At 32.9% G+C, this 18,602-nt stretch overlaps 3 protein-coding genes across 5 annotated transcripts; 1 reads left to right on the forward strand and 2 right to left on the reverse strand.

Annotated features, from left to right (window-relative positions):
* Window positions 1-533: 533 nt before the first annotated feature.
* On the reverse strand, window positions 534-3,481 carry LOC108330794 (probable small nuclear ribonucleoprotein F). 2 transcript variants are annotated; one of them, XM_017565345.2, is made up of 5 exons: window positions 3,380-3,481; window positions 3,082-3,169; window positions 2,908-2,945; window positions 2,650-2,714; window positions 534-787 (listed from the first exon to the last, which is right to left on the reverse strand). In XM_017565345.2, the coding sequence occupies exons 1-5, from the start codon at window positions 3,383-3,385 to the stop codon at window positions 718-720; spliced, it is 267 nt and encodes an 88-aa protein (XP_017420834.1). In that variant the 5' UTR covers window positions 3,386-3,481; the 3' UTR covers window positions 534-717. The 2 variants fall into 2 exon arrangements, with proteins under 2 accessions (XP_017420834.1, XP_017420835.1); XM_017565346.2 differs by having other exon boundaries at window positions 3,300-3,431.
* An 83-nt stretch (window positions 3,482-3,564) lies between these two features.
* Window positions 3,565-5,899, forward strand: LOC108331341 (protein HAPLESS 2). 2 transcript variants are annotated; one of them, XM_052875829.1, is made up of 4 exons: window positions 3,565-4,146; window positions 4,803-4,917; window positions 5,018-5,118; window positions 5,211-5,899. In XM_052875829.1, the coding sequence occupies exons 2-4, from the start codon at window positions 4,820-4,822 to the stop codon at window positions 5,744-5,746; spliced, it is 735 nt and encodes a 244-aa protein (XP_052731789.1). In that variant the 5' UTR covers window positions 3,565-4,146; window positions 4,803-4,819; the 3' UTR covers window positions 5,747-5,899. The 2 variants fall into 2 exon arrangements, with proteins under 2 accessions (XP_052731789.1, XP_017421484.2); XM_017565995.2 differs by having other exon boundaries at window positions 3,565-4,159; window positions 5,211-5,898.
* A 3,916-nt stretch (window positions 5,900-9,815) lies between these two features.
* LOC108329958 (TPR repeat-containing thioredoxin TTL1) lies at window positions 9,816-13,584 on the reverse strand. The gene is made up of 7 exons (XM_017564367.2): window positions 12,511-13,584; window positions 12,169-12,361; window positions 11,789-11,961; window positions 11,062-11,395; window positions 10,769-10,973; window positions 10,581-10,681; window positions 9,816-10,331 (listed from the first exon to the last, which is right to left on the reverse strand). Exons 1-7 carry the CDS (start codon window positions 13,416-13,418, stop codon window positions 10,179-10,181), a joined length of 2,067 nt encoding a protein of 688 aa, XP_017419856.1. The 5' UTR covers window positions 13,419-13,584; the 3' UTR covers window positions 9,816-10,178.
* Window positions 13,585-18,602: the final 5,018 nt, after the last annotated feature.

Here is an 18,602-nt window from a genome sequence, read left to right on the forward strand (position 1 = left end):
ACACTTCTACAGTGAGACTCAACTTTGCTTACAAGAGAAAATAGGAAATGATTGGCATTAGTTTGGCACTTACGCTACCCAATTTTGCATTCAAGAGAAAAATGTATTGATAAAGTCGTAGAGTGGTACTTCTAGTCCTTAGTTTAAGGACTACAATAAATGAAAGGTATAAATTTAAGAACTAAAATAATATTAAATTGTAATTTCATAGAACAAAATCGCATCCAATTATATCTTAGGAATACAGATGAAATTATCTCTACATTTGAAGAATTCATTAATTTACCGCCATAAATATTGTAATTCAATTATACTTTGGCCTTTATTGATAATGTTGTGCCCCGGTGATAATGTATTATGGTTGAACTTCCTTTAATGCCAGTTAAAAGTTGAACTACCTAACAGAAGTGACAATAAGAATGTTAGCTATTTCTAACAAGGAATTGTTTATTCATCGGTATATGTTGAGAACGAATGATAAAAATAACATCAAATTAGTTATTTACTCGTATTGTAGTAGTATAAAAACCTGGTGCAGAAACAGATTTTTGTAGGATCACATGAAGGATTGCTAACAACTTTCACATAGGCATCCCAATATTCACGAGGGTGTCATCATTGATTCAAAACATAACTACAAAAACATACACCCAAGATACAAAAGCAGGTAACGAATGTTAGTTCAGTTTGTCATTACAATTAGTAATTTCGACCAATCTAGTCTTCTGCGGCATCTTCGATTTCTTCATCCTCTGGGACTCCTCGAAGGTAGAGAACATTGTTACATCTAGAAATGCAAACAATGAAATAAGAGAACAAGTTTCCAATAAATAAACATTAAGAGAGAAAGAGGACAAGTTTTTGATGGCACAAAGAAGGGACAGATCGAACATTAAGAGCAAAAACGAAGATTGATGAGAATAAGAGGACAAGTTTACAAGAAATAACTAAAAAAAATGAGAATAAGACAAAGAAGTTAAAAAAAAAGAATAAAAAAATAAAAACTAGCAAGCTGCAGCATTGATTGCCTGAGAATATCATCAGAGGGTCACATAGTGATTGCCAGAGAGTTGCATTGGGTTTGTGCAACAGTCGCAAGGTAGAAGAGAAGACAAGTGAGGTATATAGTAATAAACTTTGAAAGAGTTTTCTACAAGCTGAAACCATTTCAGTACCTCAAAATAAAATAAAAAATATCTCCATCAAATATCCTTCTGATACAGTGAAATGTAACACGACGGCAGTGCATATAGTGTGGCTAGGGCAACTACACCTCTATAGCATGCTACTATTGAAAAATATTTATGGTTCCACCATATATATGAATACAATCACATGATATGGGTAAAACGCAGGATAAAGAAAGACTACAAAGCACAAAATTAACTTTTATGCAGCACATTATGAAAGTGAATTGCAGGGAAGATATGCTTTGCTGGGAAGATATGTCATAGAGCTGTGGCAGAAATACACCATTATATATATATATATATATATATATATATATATATATATATATATATATATATATATATATATATATATATATATATATATATATAGCAATAACTATATGTCGAAATACAGCAATTATAGGAAATATTCATACTATACATATAAAAAAGGATGAGATATTCTACATATAGGAATATCTAACTTTCAATTTTAAACCATCGCTTTTGCTTTTGCTCATTGTAAACACACAGTAACTGGAGCAATGTTTATGGCTGCGTAATCTGGTGTCGGGGACTCGGTGAGTAGATTTAGATTGGATTATATACTCGGGTTTAACTTCTTCAACACGATGAACACAATATTTTGTTACTTTATTAGATTATTTTGCAATGAATAAATCCGATTTGTATGTGTTGACATGAATATTAATTAACTTAACCTCATGTTACTGTCTGAGCAACCAAATATCAAGTAAGAAAACTAATCCTCTTTTATAGTTATATCAGAAAGATTTTTTTTTACAATATCTAAAAAATATCATGTCAAAATCGCTTCTAAATATATAATTTACAATATAAATTAAATTAGTGAAACCCACTTCTAATCAAAATCAATTCTACAGACTATAACTTATCTAACCAAAAATGTTCTTCATTCAATCATAATTATGGATTTTCACTGCATCTGTATCCACTATACCAACTTGAGCAGATCTTATGCTGCGCTGAGTATTAGCGAAAAAGAAATTTTCTACAGAACAAAATGATCTTAATTAGGGAGAAAGATGTGAATGGATATACGGGCAAAGATTTTCTCCAAACGAAACTCGAATCATGAAACGTACTAAAAATAAGTGGTCATTGAAGTCTTCTTCATGAGTTGGCTCCCCATTTCCCTATCAGCTCTATTTTTACCATCAAATTCAATTCCAACCACTAAAACAAAACAATCAATTGAAAGCTAACAGCAAAACATATCTTCCCTGCAATTCACTTTCATAATGTGCTGCATAAATGCTTTGCAGGTCCTCGTGACTTGACTCTAGAGTCTACATGGCTCGCTCGCTTTTTTATGTTTGAACAATTTCTAATTCTCAATTAAATCAACAAAATCGAAAGGGGTCTAACAACACCCTTATGTAATAGCAAAACACAATAACCACTACACATAAAGAATAGTTAATGTGGAATTTACCTGATTAAAATTTCTCCCAAATTTCCAGTAAACTGTCCCTCAATATACTCCTCAGTGTTTGCTAGCTACAGAGAAATTTTCAGATATAAAGAAATTAAATATATATATATATATATATATATATATATATATATATATATATATATATATATATATATATATATATATATATATATATATATAAACTAAAACAAGAGGCTGAATATATAATTATTGTATGGGAACAAAAACACATGAGAATTTAACTTAAATATATACCTGCAAGTTCATATACGAATCAACAGAAACGAGATACCCTGAAAAAAGACACAGTGAAGACATAAACAAAATGAAATTGAAGCAGTGATTGACCACCTAAGGAATAAAAACCGAAACGAAGCGTTTAGCAGTGAAATAAGAATAGCTAAAACGATCCCTAAAAAAGCACCATACCCTTGTACTCCATTCCCCACTTGAGTTTCACAATTACTGGTTTCCCGGTCAAATTATTCAAAAAAGGCTTGGGATTAACTGGTATAGCCTGCAAAACACGAGGTAAAAAAGAAACTTTAACGAATTAGAAAATAAGAGACAACCCATCAGACACTGTGATCTTCTATACTCAACCAGCATTGGCTTAGAGGCAGAAGCAAAGGGAAAATTGAAATTACTCAATTATGGAGATGCGGTTATGCGAATGAAATGCATGGAAGATGATGAGCGAGAGAGGGAGCAAGAAGAAGGTACTCACAGCCATAGTAGAATGTTTGCTATGTGCTCTACGAGAACCCAATGGCAAAAACCTATTACTGTGAAGTAGCAGAGGGCAAAAACTGAAAAGTAGGGTTTTGTTTCCCGGGCCAGGCCTTTTTTAGCAGGCCAGTGGGCTAATACATGTTCTTTTCTTTCACGGCTATTGTTTCCTGCACGTCCTTATTTGCTACATGGACCTCCTTATGTAATCCAAAAGGTCGGTTTTTGAATTTAACCCTACCCCTTAACTGCTTCCATTTCATCTCCATTGTCATCTTCATCACCATCGTCTTCACCATCAGCACCATCGTCTTCATTTGTGCATTTCCATCATCATCATTTTCGTTCATCATACTCACCCATTACCATCACTTTCTTCTTTCTCACGGTCAACCATCCATCCATCTTTTCTCCATTGACACTCAACAACAGAGACCATACAGTAACTTCATCACATTACAAACAACAGTCTCCATATCCTTTTGTTACACTCAAAATTATCCATCACTGCTCTTCGTCAATTCATCTTCATCTCCATTAATTTCCTCCAACACATCACAGATACATCTTCATGGCCATCAACCCTTCACATCTTCCAGCCACCTCCCCATCATAGCCCCTCGCTTTCTTTCTTCTCAACCTCATCACTAACTTTTCTCCTTCAATCACCAACCTTCACTTCACCCAGATTCTAAAAAAAAAGTAGAAAAAAAAACAGGAAAAAACATGGTGGGTGCATCCTCAACAAAGACAGACAATAAAGTGGTTAGAAATTATGGTAATTTTTTATGTTGGAATAAATGCTTTACAATAGCAGCCTATCCACCTTCTTTCTCATCTTCTTTTCTTCTTCCATTGTTTGTTCAATCACGTTACATTTTTTTACTATTCATCCACATACAGGTACTCGTGTATTTTTTTTTTTTGTTAATGGGTTAACACCGTTGTCCTTTCTTTCTTTCAACGGAGAGGACACCCTTAATTAACCTCATTTAGTTTAGATTTACACAAGTTAGAGTTAAAGAAAAGCAAGAAATGCAAAAGTGTAGAAACAATAACTGTACACACTGCGTATAAGGAACACATGCACCGTAAAACAGAACATACAGAACATAGATGCTGCTATGCTAATGCACCAGTCTCTCTTAATGTACTCTCTTTGATATAAATCAATATACACATGTATGTGTTTTGATTTTTATGTTAAATATAAAGATATTAATTATAAGTTGTAACCATGCAAATAGATTGTGGCAAAATTAGGTTTGGATATTGAGAACATCACAGGCTATTATGTTCAAATCAAAGATATTTATTCGCATCTTCCTGAATGCATTCCTATAAGTGTTCTGCTCAAACCCTCACTGAATACTTTGCATTGGTAATAAATAGTATTAACTGTTCATGAATATCTCCTACAGCTCTTTGATTCTTGAATATGGGCAACGTCATTGAATCGCTTGCTTTGGGCTTAGGACAGGCATTTGGCAAACTATTTAGTTCTCCAATTGAATTTCTTTCTGGAAAGTCTTGCAGGTAAGACGACGCAGGGTTATTCTACTCTCCTTATGATTCATGTATGTATTTTTTCACTTCCACTTCATGCTTGATATATTTGTCTCTGGATATGTTCCAGCTCAGTGTGTGGACCAACATGGGATTTCATGTGCTATATCGAAAATTTTTGCATTGCCAATATCCTGAAATTAGCCATGGTATTTATGCTATCTTACATTGGTGAGTTCAACTGTTTGGTAGATTGCAGCATGGTCTTTTGCAGTGCTTGACACGAACCTGAAATTGGGTTTGTATGTTCTGTTTATTTGCAGTTCTGTTGTTCTTCTATCTGGTGCATAAATTGGGCATATGTGGATGTCTTTGCCGGTCTTCTTGCAAAATGACATGGGCATGTTTCTCTTCGTGTTTCCATGTTTGGGAGTATTCTTGCACCTTCTTGTGTATTAAGCTACACAATATCAGGAGAACAAGGAGAATAAGAAGGGTCAGAGTGGACATGAAAAAAAAATTCTACTCAGGTGAAAGCCTTTCACACCATTTTCCATCACGTACAAAAATGAGCAGATCAATTTCGCGTAGTAGGGACTATAAAGCCTCCCACCTAAGGAAGTCTTTGAAACCAAGGAGACATCATGCTAGAGTTGAAATCAGTAGAGATCTTAGATGTAAAAGTAAAAGGAATCATAGTCTTGGAGAGCCCAGTTTCACAAGCAATGGCATTAAGCACGGCAATCACAGAGGCACAATCAATGACATAAAGGTAATCCATACATCTAAGTTTACAAGAAAAGGTATATCTAGAAGGAATAGAGTTCTGCCGAGGCAGAGAAGGCAGAATCTTAGTTGAGGGTTCTTATGCGAACCACTTTCTCGCTGTATGTTTCTGATTTGTCAGGATGAAAAACAAAAAAATGGAATATACGAGAATCTGGATGTTAAGAATTTATTCTTGGGTTTGTAAGATATTGTAAATATCCAGTTGTAAGATATTGCAAATATTGTAAAATATATCATTTTGTGTTCCAAATGGATGAATCAACTGCGTAAGAAGAAGCTTATATATACATTATGAATTCCTTCTCTTGCACCATTTATGTACACACGTGATTTTACGTATTTCTGCATCAGGCTTGGCAGTTAAAGGTTGTCTACTTTGGTTAATAAAGAGGAGTGAAAAAGTTAGATTCTGTATAAGGTAGTGGAAGGTGCAGTCAGTGCAGTTGATGAGTTTATCTCGGTTTTCGATCAGAGTGAAGACAATTCACCAACGTTGCTTTGCTATGCATGGCATCGTTGTACTTGCAATGCGTGAGTAATATCATTGAGAAAGTGCTATTTATGTGCGTCCAATTTGGCTGAAGGGTATGACATAAAACAGAAAAAAGAAAAGGGATTACTGATTTGGGTTTGATACTTTTAATTAGGACAACAAAAAACCGTATCCAACAACAAATTCGAAATAAATGTGATACTTTTAAAAGTTTTGTCTTTTTCTTTGTATCTCAGGTGCTTTCAATTCTCTCACCATACATCGTCAATGCCTCTCAAACAAAGAATAATAATAAAGGTTAACAAAGTTCTGTTTCACTTAAGAGTTAAAGCCATAGTCAATTTAAATATATATTTTCCTTTCAATTTTTCAATTCTTAAAATAAACATTTAAATGTTCTAATATGGTTATGCTTTTGAAAGATGACAAACACAGAAGTAATCTCCGTCAAAATGGCATGAAGTAGTATGGTTGCCGACTATTCACTACAGATCCACAATTATATGTTGGAATCATTGCATTTGCAAATTTGTGTAGATCTACAATTGAATCTATCAGTTTAAAATCGATTCAAAATCTTGGTTCTTTCATGTACACATTTGGTTAGGTCAAAATAGATTAAAAAGGATATTATTCATTTATAAAATTAATTTTTAAATAGATATATTTAATTAAGAAATGTAAAATATTTTAATAATTTATTTAAATATTATATTTTACTAATATTAAAAAATTAACTTCAAGTAATAAATTAATGATACAACCTTACAAAAAAGTCAGACAAAATATACTTGTGAGAGTTACTTCATGCACTACCACACAGTGTTCTTGCTACCTTTCCATTCCTATTTTACCATTCAGTAATATTTAAACGAATCTGAATATACATTAGATTCTTAAACGGATGTCAACATCCGTGAACGAACATCTGATTCAAAAACTTTTTTTTTATTGTATGAAGAAGTCACGAGAGAGGCTGCATCAATCTCTAGATATATAGCATATTTTCATTAAGAAGTCACTACATAGATAACGAGCATCAAGCCAATTTTCATTTTATATTAACCTCTGCCACATCTCACAAACGATTTCTCCACTCAATCCGAAATCACATGTGAAATCAAACCATTTTTCCAAACACTATTTGATTCGAAAATGCACTCTCCATGGCCATCAAACATGCACTCCTTAATTCTCAGCAAGATATCATATAATATTAAGAGTAAGGCTTATCATAGGCAGGGATAAGTATTAGAACTGGTATCTTGGATAAAACCCAAAAAGGTGTTCGCGTGTAGAGAGAGAAGGCAACGAAGGCTTCCATGGTTCAGGTAGCAGCACCAACAAAATAATTTTAGATTTTTTTAAAAGCTAAGGTCATGGATACGGAAACATGGTTGAGCAGTAGAGATAATATATTTAGACCAGAAAAATGTGTTACGATACAAATAACTATTGTTATTAGTCATTCTCTTACGGCTGAACTATTGAACTATTGCTACTAGTCATTATTTTAAAGTTGACAAGTTTTACATTAGTTAGTTTTATTTTGTTGATACCAGTTAAAACACAACTCTTTGTGATACCAAATAGTAGTTTGTGTGCAATTAGAAAAAGATAAAAGTGAAGGGGTGTAGGGAGATTTAGAGTTTTAAAAAAGTAAATAAAATTAAATGGTAAAAGTTAAATTAACCTAAGATATTTTTAGAAAAAAAAATAGTGGAAAGGTGTAGGAAACACTTGGGATGATGGAGGGAGCAACTCTCTTTTCTTGTTGAGAAATAGGACCCTTGGCCCAAATGTTCTTATCTAAGACTCCAATGAAAAAGACAAAAAAATAATACCTATAATTTTTTTAGGGCTTTATTGAGAAGTTAACTTATTTAGTATGCTATCGAATTATTTAAATTTAAATAATAAATAAGTTCTAAAAAGTTATAATTGAATTGTTGAAATTATAATATTATTCTAGTCGGGTTTCAGGTTGAGTTCTTGAAGCTATGAAATATTTGTAATTGTACACTATGATAGTAATTTACTATTGCAGAGAAATAGATACTAACTAAGGACATATCCGAGAAAAAAATTAATTAAACTTTGAAATTTTAAAACATTAAAAGTATTTTAAAAAAAAGACAAAATCAACCAAAAAGGATAGAAAATTATTTTAGATCGCGAAGCTAAATACAACGATTTAATCTCAACAACAAACTTCTAACGCATATTAATTTATTTGAACATTTTAAAAAGGTGGTCACTAGATTAAATTAATCAATACATTTTTAAGTTATCTGTGAAATTAAAAAAAAAAGTTTTAGTATTTTTAAAACTAGATTAGTAAAAACACTTATTTGAAATTTTTTTAGTTCAAAAGTAGTTGGATTAAAACAAATTCAATCACATTTTCAATATATAATATTTTAAGTGATAAAATAATTTAAATTAAGAAAAAACTTTAGTTATAAAAGTTGTATAATTGACAAAATAGCATATATTTATGCGTAATCTCAAACATGGGTTCTTAGTTAGAAAGAAAAGTTAATATAATCGCAATGGCAAACCAATAATATGTATAATTTTATTAATTTTTATAATGATTATTTAAAAATGATATCAAAGATAATCTTTTATTGAATGAAATGTCATTCTTGACTATTAAATCCGCATTTGTATTTTTTTATTTTATTTTTTCCTTTTTTCTCATTTCTGGTATTAAATTACTTCTTATCATTTCAATGTAGTCTCTCTCTTTTTTTAAAAATTTAATGTAATCGTTTTTCGTCTAAATCAAACCCATGACAAAAGGAATATGTTAGAATCAAACAGAGCATCATCCTTAACGCCATTAGCATGGTAAAAGCAATATAGAATTTTTGTAGAGGATTAAAGGATCCATTCAACATTATCCAGAAATAAGAAAAAATTATTTCTATAAATAAATAAAAAACTATAATTAATTAAACTTTTTTACATGGAAATGAAAAAAAAAAGTGTTAACTATTAGTAGGCCAAACTTGTTCACACACGAGGCGTTAATTAGAATAATGAAGGTTTGATATGATATGAGAATGAGTTTACTATCAACGGCGCAATTTGCGACCACTCTTTTCACTCATCTTTTTCGTACGTCCCCACCCACACTCATCATTCTATTTTCACTCTCCTTTATTTTTCTCCTACAAACTAACATCTCAATTTCGATTCAAGTTTCCTAAAAAGAATTACTCTGACTTCAAATTTATTTCACTTAAAAAACTGAGTGTAAAAATAGTTTATAAGTTAGACTAAAAATCCCTTCCCAGTTCCTATCCTTTTAACTTTAGGTTAAATCGTTAACGGATTCTCCTTTCACTTCTTCCAAAATAGATTTCCACTTTGGCTCAATATAGATTTATCGATACGCAATGGTGCAAGCAAACAGAAGAAAAAAAAAACTAGCTTTTGACTGCTTGAATAGTAAATTTTATGTACTACACAGATTGTCTATTTTTGTTGAGACATTAGCTTCCATTATATACACAATGGACTAATTTTTTATGTTTTAGTTCAGAAACTACTAACCTCTTTGATGTTCGAACAGAATTGATTCAAACATATATATATTGTACAACAAGTATAATATGCTACAAGTTTGCATATAATAATGTACAACAATCGTGTTCCTTTTACTATATTGTCATAACTTAGAATTACAACCTAGACAATCACTCCTCTAAAGAATAAATAACTTTAACAACGAAAAAACCTGTTTAGGTTTCCCAAACCAATATACACTGAATATGAAGAATTAAAGATTTCTCAGACATTCATCCAAGTATTCAAAAAATCAATCACTAACCCAAAGAATTGCTTTTCCTATACACTTTTCTACAGGCTGTGAGCAAGGTGACCAAATTTATGAAGCAGGTAGCTTGATTTATTCTGGGCTGCTTCTTTTTCATTCTGAAAAATCTAACCTTCCCCATTTCCTGCAGTGTATCTTCTCTCTTTTGAAGAAGTGTGATTATCTTCAACTGCTGTATAATTTAACTAATTTTTCTAACAGCTCGTGGTTGTTGCCTGGAATTTCTTTCACCCTTGATCCATTCTTGTATATTTTAAAGGCCGGGATGCAGTTCACATCTTCTGATTTTGCCAAATAGGGGTGGTCTTCAATCTCCACCTGAAAATGTAAATCACCAATGAGTATGAGACAATGTAATTCTTTTGTTTTTTCAATCCACAATACAGGTATTTGTTTTGTAAAACTTTGTTTTGCTCCTACATAAAGATGCTATGCTGTTTTCTGACATGCTTTTCCATGTTAATACCACCTTAACAGTCCTTTAGAGAGAGTTAAGGATTTTCTATTTCGATTTTCCAGTGAACAATACCACAAACTGCAAGGCCTAGAGCATTCAAAATTACCCACCTTAAGAAAATTAACTGACGGAAATCTCTTGCAGGTTTGCTCCAACACCAACAACACTTGTTTGTGGGTTGCCTTGTTGCAAAACAGCACCACAGACATCCCTGTTCGAATTGTCCACATCTGATCAGAATTTGTTATTCGTAATGCCAAATGCAATTGCGTAAAAGACGCAATCAAATGTGACTTACCTGGGGATGTTACGTAGTGTCTAAAGCGATCATTGCTTGAGATGAAAAACAAATTTGAACCAAATTTCAAGTCCTTAATATCTTCTCCGCGCAGCATCTTGAGTTGAAGCTGAGTCTCAAACAGAGCTCTGGCCACCTCCTCATCCCCTGGTTTTTCTCTTAATAGCATTTCGTAGTCTTGAATCGCAGCTTCCCATCTCTCCAACTGTTATATGTCCAAAAAATAATTATTAAATGAAAACAAGTATAATAGTATATGCGACAAGTTAGTATTGAAGTAGAAACTAAATCACCTTGGCATTGCAATCTGCCCTCCTCAACCTCGCCTTGCTATAGCTAGGCTGAAGTATAAGTGCCACGTTGCAATCTTCAATTGCTTTCTCAAATTGACCTAGCTTGGAACGACATGCTGCCCTATTGCATAGCAGAACTGAGTTGTACGGATCATGCTCTAGTCCTTCATTGTACACAGCGCATGCTTCCGTGAATTTTGATGCCTTGAAGAGTAAGTTACCACTCATTCTGGCTGATGTCACTGCTCTGGCTCTCCTCACCACTGCATTCACCTCAAAGCTAATTGGATCTAGTTTAGCTGCTTTCTCAGATGTTGTTACAGCATCCTCAAACCTGTCGAACCAAAACAACGTAGGGTCATTCACTCGTTACTAGCCAGACTCAATATATTACCTATCATCGTTGAATACAAGCAACTAATAATAGGCAGAAGTAACGATTTTCTCTGATCTTTTGGTGTCTAATATATAAAATTTGGTCAAGTGAGATTGCAACATAAACACGAAGTACCAACTATATACTCATCGTTATCACATAACTTTTATAAAATGAAATAAAAAATGGGAAACCCGATTGTTGGCACTTCTCATTATTTAGCTTGCTTTTGGATGTTTATAGGTCCTCTATTTTTTAAATTGGTGTCTTTTGCTTACATATAATGTAAAATACAGAAACCATGATTGAATAATTAGATAAACGTCATCAAAATAAAGCACTTTCACCAACCTGCCGGCTTCCAAGTAAATTTGAGCAGCTATCATCATGAGGTAAGCACTACGAGCTGGACCGAATATTTTCTTACAACTATCAAGGTCAAATTTTGGCATTTTCTCGAAGGTAGCGTATGCCTCTTGATGTCTTTGGAGCTTCAGCAAGGCTTCAGTTTGTAAACAATAGACCTGGTATGCATAGTCATTTTTCAATCAGCATAAAGCATACCACAGCCTTTTATTCATCAATCAATCACTATAGAACCTTTCATATATAAACAAAGCGGAAAACATTTTATGAAATTGGAAATAAAGTGGAAGAAAACGTGGTTGTACAAAATGTTTAGGCGTTGGAAAGAAACCTCAATAACAAAATGTTTAACCAAGGGAACTAACCTGTGGAGCTGAATCAGCGCCTAAAGATACTGCAGCCTGTGTTTCCTTCAATATAGCTTTCCAGTCTTTGACTTTCCGAGCTTCAGTGCATTTGCTAAGGTGATTTTGAAGATTCTGAGCTTGTAAACTGAGAACGGAATCAACAGATGGGCTTGTTTCATTGCAATTCAGCGCCTTTTCTGCTTCTCCCAGTCTGCAATCAGATTATCAATTCTGTAAGAAAAAGTAATAAATAACAAAACAAACACCACAGCATCTAGAGTCTCCTTTTGTTTACATTAATCCATGGAATATTGAATGAAGCATATTACCAACACCATCATCATTATTATCGTTGAGTACCTGAAATAAATTGTTGCCAAACGGTTGTGGGCTCTGCCATAAGAAGGCTCCAACCTGATAGCTTCCTCGCACTCAACAATTGCCTGGAGAAACCTTCCCAAACCGATCAAAGCTGCACTCTTATTGCAGTGATACGTTGCCTTATTGGAGTCAAGAGCAATGGCTCTGTCATACAAAACCAAAGCCTCTTCAAATCTTCCTAGCTTGTAGGCTTCATTCCCCATGGACTTCATCACCTCAGGGTCCGCTCTGCCGTTCCTTGGACTCCGAAATTGCTGAAGTTCATCACTGTTCTTCCTCATGATATTCCCCATCACACTTTTGTTGCCGTTACTACTGTAACTAGAGGAACCGGACATGGAGTTCAACTCCTTGCTCTTTGTAACACTAGTTCTGGGACTGTTATTCACAAGCAAATTCCCAGTGATCGGTAACACAAAATCTTTGGCTGGGGATTTGGTGTCGTTGTTCTGATGATGACTAGCACCTGTGCTTATCCTTGCAAGTTCCAGAGAATTACCAGAGTTCTCTTTCTGTTGCTTAGTCTCGTCATTTGGGTCATAGTTTTGTTGAACTGAGGTTCTTGCAGCGTCTGAGGGTCTCCCATTTGGAATGTTTCGGCATGCAGAAGGTGGCCGGTGACTAGAGGTACTCTTTCTGGTAGGATTCTGCTCCCCTTTCAGTGTAATTCCGTTGGAGGTATCTCGTGGAACCTTTGGTTCATGGTTCAGATGGGGTTTGAACTCGTTTTTGGCCTGGTCTCTCTGTTGTGCAGTGTTGCAAGGCTTCATGGGCAGTGAATGAACAGAGGATTTTCTTGTCCTGTAATTGGTTTTGAGGTGGAAAATTCTTCCCACCAAACCGCAGCCAAAATCAAAGTCCACCTTGTCCTTGGCTTTCCCTTCCATGCTTGAAGATGAGTCTGAAATACAGGAAATAGGAGTTTCACAGAGACAAGTGCACGTATGCAAAGAAGCAGAGGGAAATTTGACAAGGTTATGAAAATGAATGAATCAAGTGGAGTCTATGTAAGACGTGTCGTTTGTGGGTGGATATATATAAAGGTCCTAGAAGCCTTCAAGAGTGGCTTCCAAGAAACCTACTTGAGTTCCTTTTCAGGCTTTGGAGACACAATGCCAAGTGTTGTCGATTCAAAACAATAGTAACTCACGCATGAATTTGTATCATCACAATCTTCTTCATGCTATGCTCAATTGCTATAAAAAAATATAAAGCCACAAATCTTAGCTTAGATCTCCCGTTCTTAACAGCATGTGATGCTGCCACAAAAAGAGTCAAATTTAATTTTTAACCATAAAAAGTATACCTCGTGATAAAATTGTGAATTAAACAGAGTCCCGTTAACCAACTTCTTAAAATATGTAGTATAGGAATTAAAAATACAATGTTAAATGTATTGAAAAATAAAATAGTTTTTCACTCTTTCAATTTTAAACCTTTTAAGGACTAAAGATAGTTTTCTGTTGCAATGGGGGCAATTCAACACTAAAATTATCATAACCGGTGTAAATTTTTAAAAATGTTACTATCATTAGTAAACTGTGCCAAGTTATTAGAAAAGAATCGTTTGACTTTGGCACAATTTCACTTAATTAATGTTAACTTTTTATTTTACATTAAGAACAAAGTTGTACTAAGACGAGACAGATTGAGTTATTTAATGTAAACTTCATTTGTTTACATTAAGAGCACGCTGTATTTTATTTGACAAATTTTACCATTCCTTCAAATTCTTACCACATGCTTCTTAACAGAATTAAAAAAGAAAAAGAAAACGGAAGTCCAATCAGACGTGCCGAGAGGATGACAGAGCTTAAAAATTTACAGCTCACGGTATTGCATCCGTGGGATTTAATTGTCTATTTTAACACAAAGCAGTAACTTTTAATCACAACGTAAGTATAAGAATGTTATGTCACTAATTTAGAAAATTATTATTGTAATTTGTAGAGTTAATTTGGATTTGCATTACCTGTTAGAATCAATCGGTTAAAATGTACCCTCAATCCATCTCAAGGGCCCACACTAAATTGATTTAATTCAAATTTAAGAGGAAAAACTTTGTTAGATCATAATAATTGAGTCTGATACCGCTATCATTAGGACCAAATGGAAGTAAACATCTTTGACGTTTTATATAAGGATGCATAAAATTTTGAACAGACTATAATTAATCGTCTTATCAAGTAGCAGTACCACCTTGTTTTTCTTAGGACCTTCTTTCTTTAAAAACAATTAGCTACTATTTCCTTCGTCTATTGTAATTAATCTGGATACAAAGTATTTATTTTTACGAAACAAATCAAAATTTAATATAAATATGAAAAATAAAATAATTAAAGCTTATGCTTGAGAGGGAAAGATAAATCTTGATATAAAACGAAAACTGCAAAAAAAACAAAAAAAAAAGATAATAGCGCAACCACTTGCCATAAGAAGAAAGAATTTTATAAACGCCGAGAAAACGATTGAACAATATCTAACAAGTTTTATTTTTAAGTCACTCTCTCGCCTTTTTCGATGAGCTATCTATCAATATATAAATTTTAGGTCAGAAATTATTTTTAGTAATTAAGATATATATGATTTTAATCCTACAAAATTAACAATATAAAAAAAACTGTTGAAAGTTATAATATGGAGTTGATAAATAAAACGTTTTTAGAAGTATTCTATAAAGTTGTTAACATCTTACAACTAGCATGAATATTCCTTTAAAATGCTGTGGTTTAAGTAGTTTGTTAGTTGCTCTCAAAAACAAGGAGATAGTCCTTCTTTTTGTTTTAAAATTGAATAAATTAATTTTAATCTATTAAATACGATTGATAAGTGTACTTAAACTAATTTCCAACATAAATTTGTGTCAAAACACTTTTATTAAAAACTAATTGAATTGATTAATTTTCTGACTAATTAGAAAGACAATCTTAGGCGGTTCACTGGAATTGAAAACTTAGATTAACTTTATTGAAAGGTTTATCTCTTCCCCTTGATCACAAGTTTCGAATCCTAAAACATATCCACTGTTTCAATTATGTTTGGTAAAATAATAGTGGTGAAATAAATTATAATGTTGGGGTTTCCTTTTAGTTATGTCAGAACCATTCTGATATTTAAAAAAATGGTTAATGATTAAGGATTTGTCCTAACGTTGAAATAGAAAGTGCCTTACTTTAATAACCATATTAAAAGAATGTCCCATAAAAAATATACCTATTCTATAATGTTTTCTTAAGGACTAAATGCGTGTTTGGTTCAAACGTTGTAAAACAATTTATCCATATCAAATTAAAGCTATCATATAAACAACTATTACATTTTTCATGTGTGACTTCAATACTGACACATCAATCTAAATACACGATTAATTTAAAGGAAGAATAGTCAGTTTTGTCTCCACATGCGTTTTTCTTAATAATTATTTAATAACTATTTTTTTAAACACTTAACTGAAATCTCTTTTCTCAACATTTTCCTGTTTAACATTAGAATTTAAAAATGATACAGTCATACAAAGAGTAATAAAAGTAATACTTAAATCATATAACGTTTATTTATTAAATGTTTTAAACAACACTGTTGGTCAGGATAAAAAAATTGTTGTTCTTCCTTAAAAGTATATATCACTGCAAAAAACTTTAATAAAACAATGGGTATCATAAAACTCTTGAATTGAAATAAAAATTGCATAAATATACTTAATTGCATATTATATATTTTTTAAACCATCTAAACCGGTATACATCATTTTATTTTAAAGACAGAATAAAAGGATAGCACAAATCAACAGAGAATTCAAATTTTAAAATGATATTACAATATAGATTAATATAAAAAAAATTAACTGTAAAAAATACAATAATGGAGGCTTAATTGGTCTTCTCTATTTAATTCTATATTAAATTGATTAAAATAAATTAAACTGGTAGTAAACTTATGTGTGGTATACGTTTGGTAGGTATATTTATATACAGTGACTTTGAAACAGTCATAGTGTAGATGCTGGTAGCTATGAAACTTAAATTTGAAGCATGAAAAGCTTGGATGTAAACTATTACGCAATTGTGTGATTGACATATCTTTGTGTTTTTTTCTCTAGTATAGTATTTCTCAGAAGACATATAATCATGTATTGTATATGCTAATACACGAAATTAAAAAATAGGTTTACGTGTAAGTTGGGGGACAAAGCTTTTTGACCAGAAATAAAGGCATTGAAAAGCAAATATATGATTCTCCTAATCACGGAAAACAATTAATTTGTTAGCATACTAAAGTGACCCTTTTCAATTTGTTGTGATAAAAATATTTGAAAATCTGGGTTAGTTGTGGGAAGAATATTTAATTCATATAATGGATACACGTTGGCGAAACCATGAAATATGATTGCACATTTGTATCTTTCCCCGGAGGGTAAGAATCGATCACAAACTTTGTTATAATAGCTGGTAACAACTTCCCTATCGAAAAGAAAAAAAGAGAGGCTCTAGGTTCGGTAACATCGCTGAGTATGATGACTATTTTGATTTGGTGCCAAGCTACAACTACGGACCCCTTTTTTCAAATTCAACTTTTACATGTTTAATTTGCATAATAACTTTTCTTTTCCTTTCATTGAATTTGGCAAGCAAGAAATAATTTTTGTTTGGCCTGAAGACCCCACCAAAATATATGGGGAGAGGGTATGAAGAAAGTGCATCCACATAAACCATTTTGGTTACTTTTGCTCCTAACTATTCCATTTTGGTGGTTGGTGAGGATTCTTGTTGCCTATTGTTTTTGTGCGAGATTTAGGCGCCGAGAAGTTCATTCGTTTTCATTAGTTAGAAAGTGTTTGGGGCCATCCAATTAGAGACAATTCAGATCTTATCTGAGGCAATTTGTCATACAGTTTACCCACATCCTGTCTCGTTCACTGTTCGTCGGTGCCGGCTTCTAAATGCTTGGCACCACCCCGCGCCAGACGGCACGCCATATAATTCAACATTCCAATACTGCATTATTTTTTAGGTTCACCAAATTTCAGACTGTAATCATTGTGAGGGGTTATAAAACCAAATTATGGGATGTTGAATTTTTTTGGAAATTCACCAAAGCGATATGAAGAATAGAATAATAGAAAAATATTATCAAACTAAATGGTTTTTTTTTACTTTTTGACTCAATATATTACCTGAGTTTATGGGAAATTAAGTAATTACATTTCATTTCATGTTGACTGATAATTTTAGTGTAGAATCAAATAAAATTTTGTGAGTGTTTACTTATTGCTTGGTTTCCATCAGAGTTAGCCTAGTATGTAACCATAACTACACCCAACTACACGAATATATGAAAATTTTCAATTTTACATTCAACGAATATATGAAAAAACAACATTTAATAGTATTGTTTGAAAGTATTATTCATTAATACAGGGTGCCGGAATCCGGTACTCATTTATAACGCGGCTTGAATTTAGTTTTTGATTGACACCATTCATGCAAAGATGAAAGTCAGAATTGAATGCTAGAAAACCTTATGCTTCTCATGATCTTATTTCTCAGTTAGTTCTTCTGCTATCAGGGAAAAAAAATATAAAAGCCGAAGGAGACAAACTGATTCCCTCTTATTGAGCGAAGTGGAAAGATGAAGTATACGTATCCAAACAAGGATCACGTGTGCATACAATCCGACCACTTCAACAGAGCACGTAGTCAAAGTTCTACGACAATCATATGTACATGTTCAAATTCAAGATTTTGTCATCTTTTTGAAGGGAAATGTACGCTTTGTGATTTATAAAAAATAGACACGAGAAATTCTATATTTTTATTTTAACATATGATGTTTATGTTGGTCAGAATGTGTATACATGAAAAACAAAGTGAGAAGTTTTTGGTGGATAATTTAGGTCGTTCTGTGTTCTAACCTAACATCGACGGTAAGCAACAAAACAACAGAGGAATATTGCAGCGTCGTCGGTGGGCATCATAATAATTGTGGTGGGTCTGTTGGTGAACAAAAAGAGGTGGGGCAGGAGGAAAAGACACGAGTGATTAGAATATTTGAAGGTGAAGGTTTTGTAGCCA

Source organism: Vigna angularis, chromosome 4, assembly GCF_016808095.1.
Source record: "Vigna angularis cultivar LongXiaoDou No.4 chromosome 4, ASM1680809v1, whole genome shotgun sequence".
In the NCBI taxonomy this organism is placed as follows: Eukaryota; Viridiplantae; Streptophyta; class Magnoliopsida; order Fabales; family Fabaceae; genus Vigna; species Vigna angularis.

What these genes read in the sequence shown, in the direction of transcription:
- LOC108330794 (XM_017565345.2), bottom strand. An exon ending in ATTCGTATATGAACTTGCAG is followed by an intron (nt 2,715 to 2,907) that starts GTATATATTTAA and finishes ATTTCTCTGTAG; the next exon opens with CTAGCAAACACTGAGGAGTA. An exon ending in TTGGGAGAAATTTTAATCAG is followed by an intron (nt 788 to 2,649) that starts GTAAATTCCACA and finishes TTGCATTTCTAG; the next exon opens with ATGTAACAATGTTCTCTACC.
- LOC108331341 (XM_052875829.1), top strand. Translation starts at nt 4,820, where the DNA reads ATGGGCAACGTCATTGAATCGCTTGCTTTGGGCTTAGGACAGGCATTT. An exon ending in CTTTCTGGAAAGTCTTGCAG is followed by an intron (nt 4,918 to 5,017) that starts GTAAGACGACGC and finishes GATATGTTCCAG; the next exon opens with CTCAGTGTGTGGACCAACAT. An exon ending in ATTTATGCTATCTTACATTG is followed by an intron (nt 5,119 to 5,210) that starts GTGAGTTCAACT and finishes GTTTATTTGCAG; the next exon opens with TTCTGTTGTTCTTCTATCTG.
- LOC108329958 (XM_017564367.2), bottom strand. Translation starts at nt 13,418, where the DNA reads ATGGAAGGGAAAGCCAAGGACAAGGTGGACTTTGATTTTGGCTGCGGT. An exon ending in TTGGCAACAATTTATTTCAG is followed by an intron (nt 12,362 to 12,510) that starts GTACTCAACGAT and finishes ATCTGATTGCAG; the next exon opens with ACTGGGAGAAGCAGAAAAGG. An exon ending in GGGCAGATTGCAATGCCAAG is followed by an intron (nt 10,974 to 11,061) that starts GTGATTTAGTTT and finishes GACATATAACAG; the next exon opens with TTGGAGAGATGGGAAGCTGC.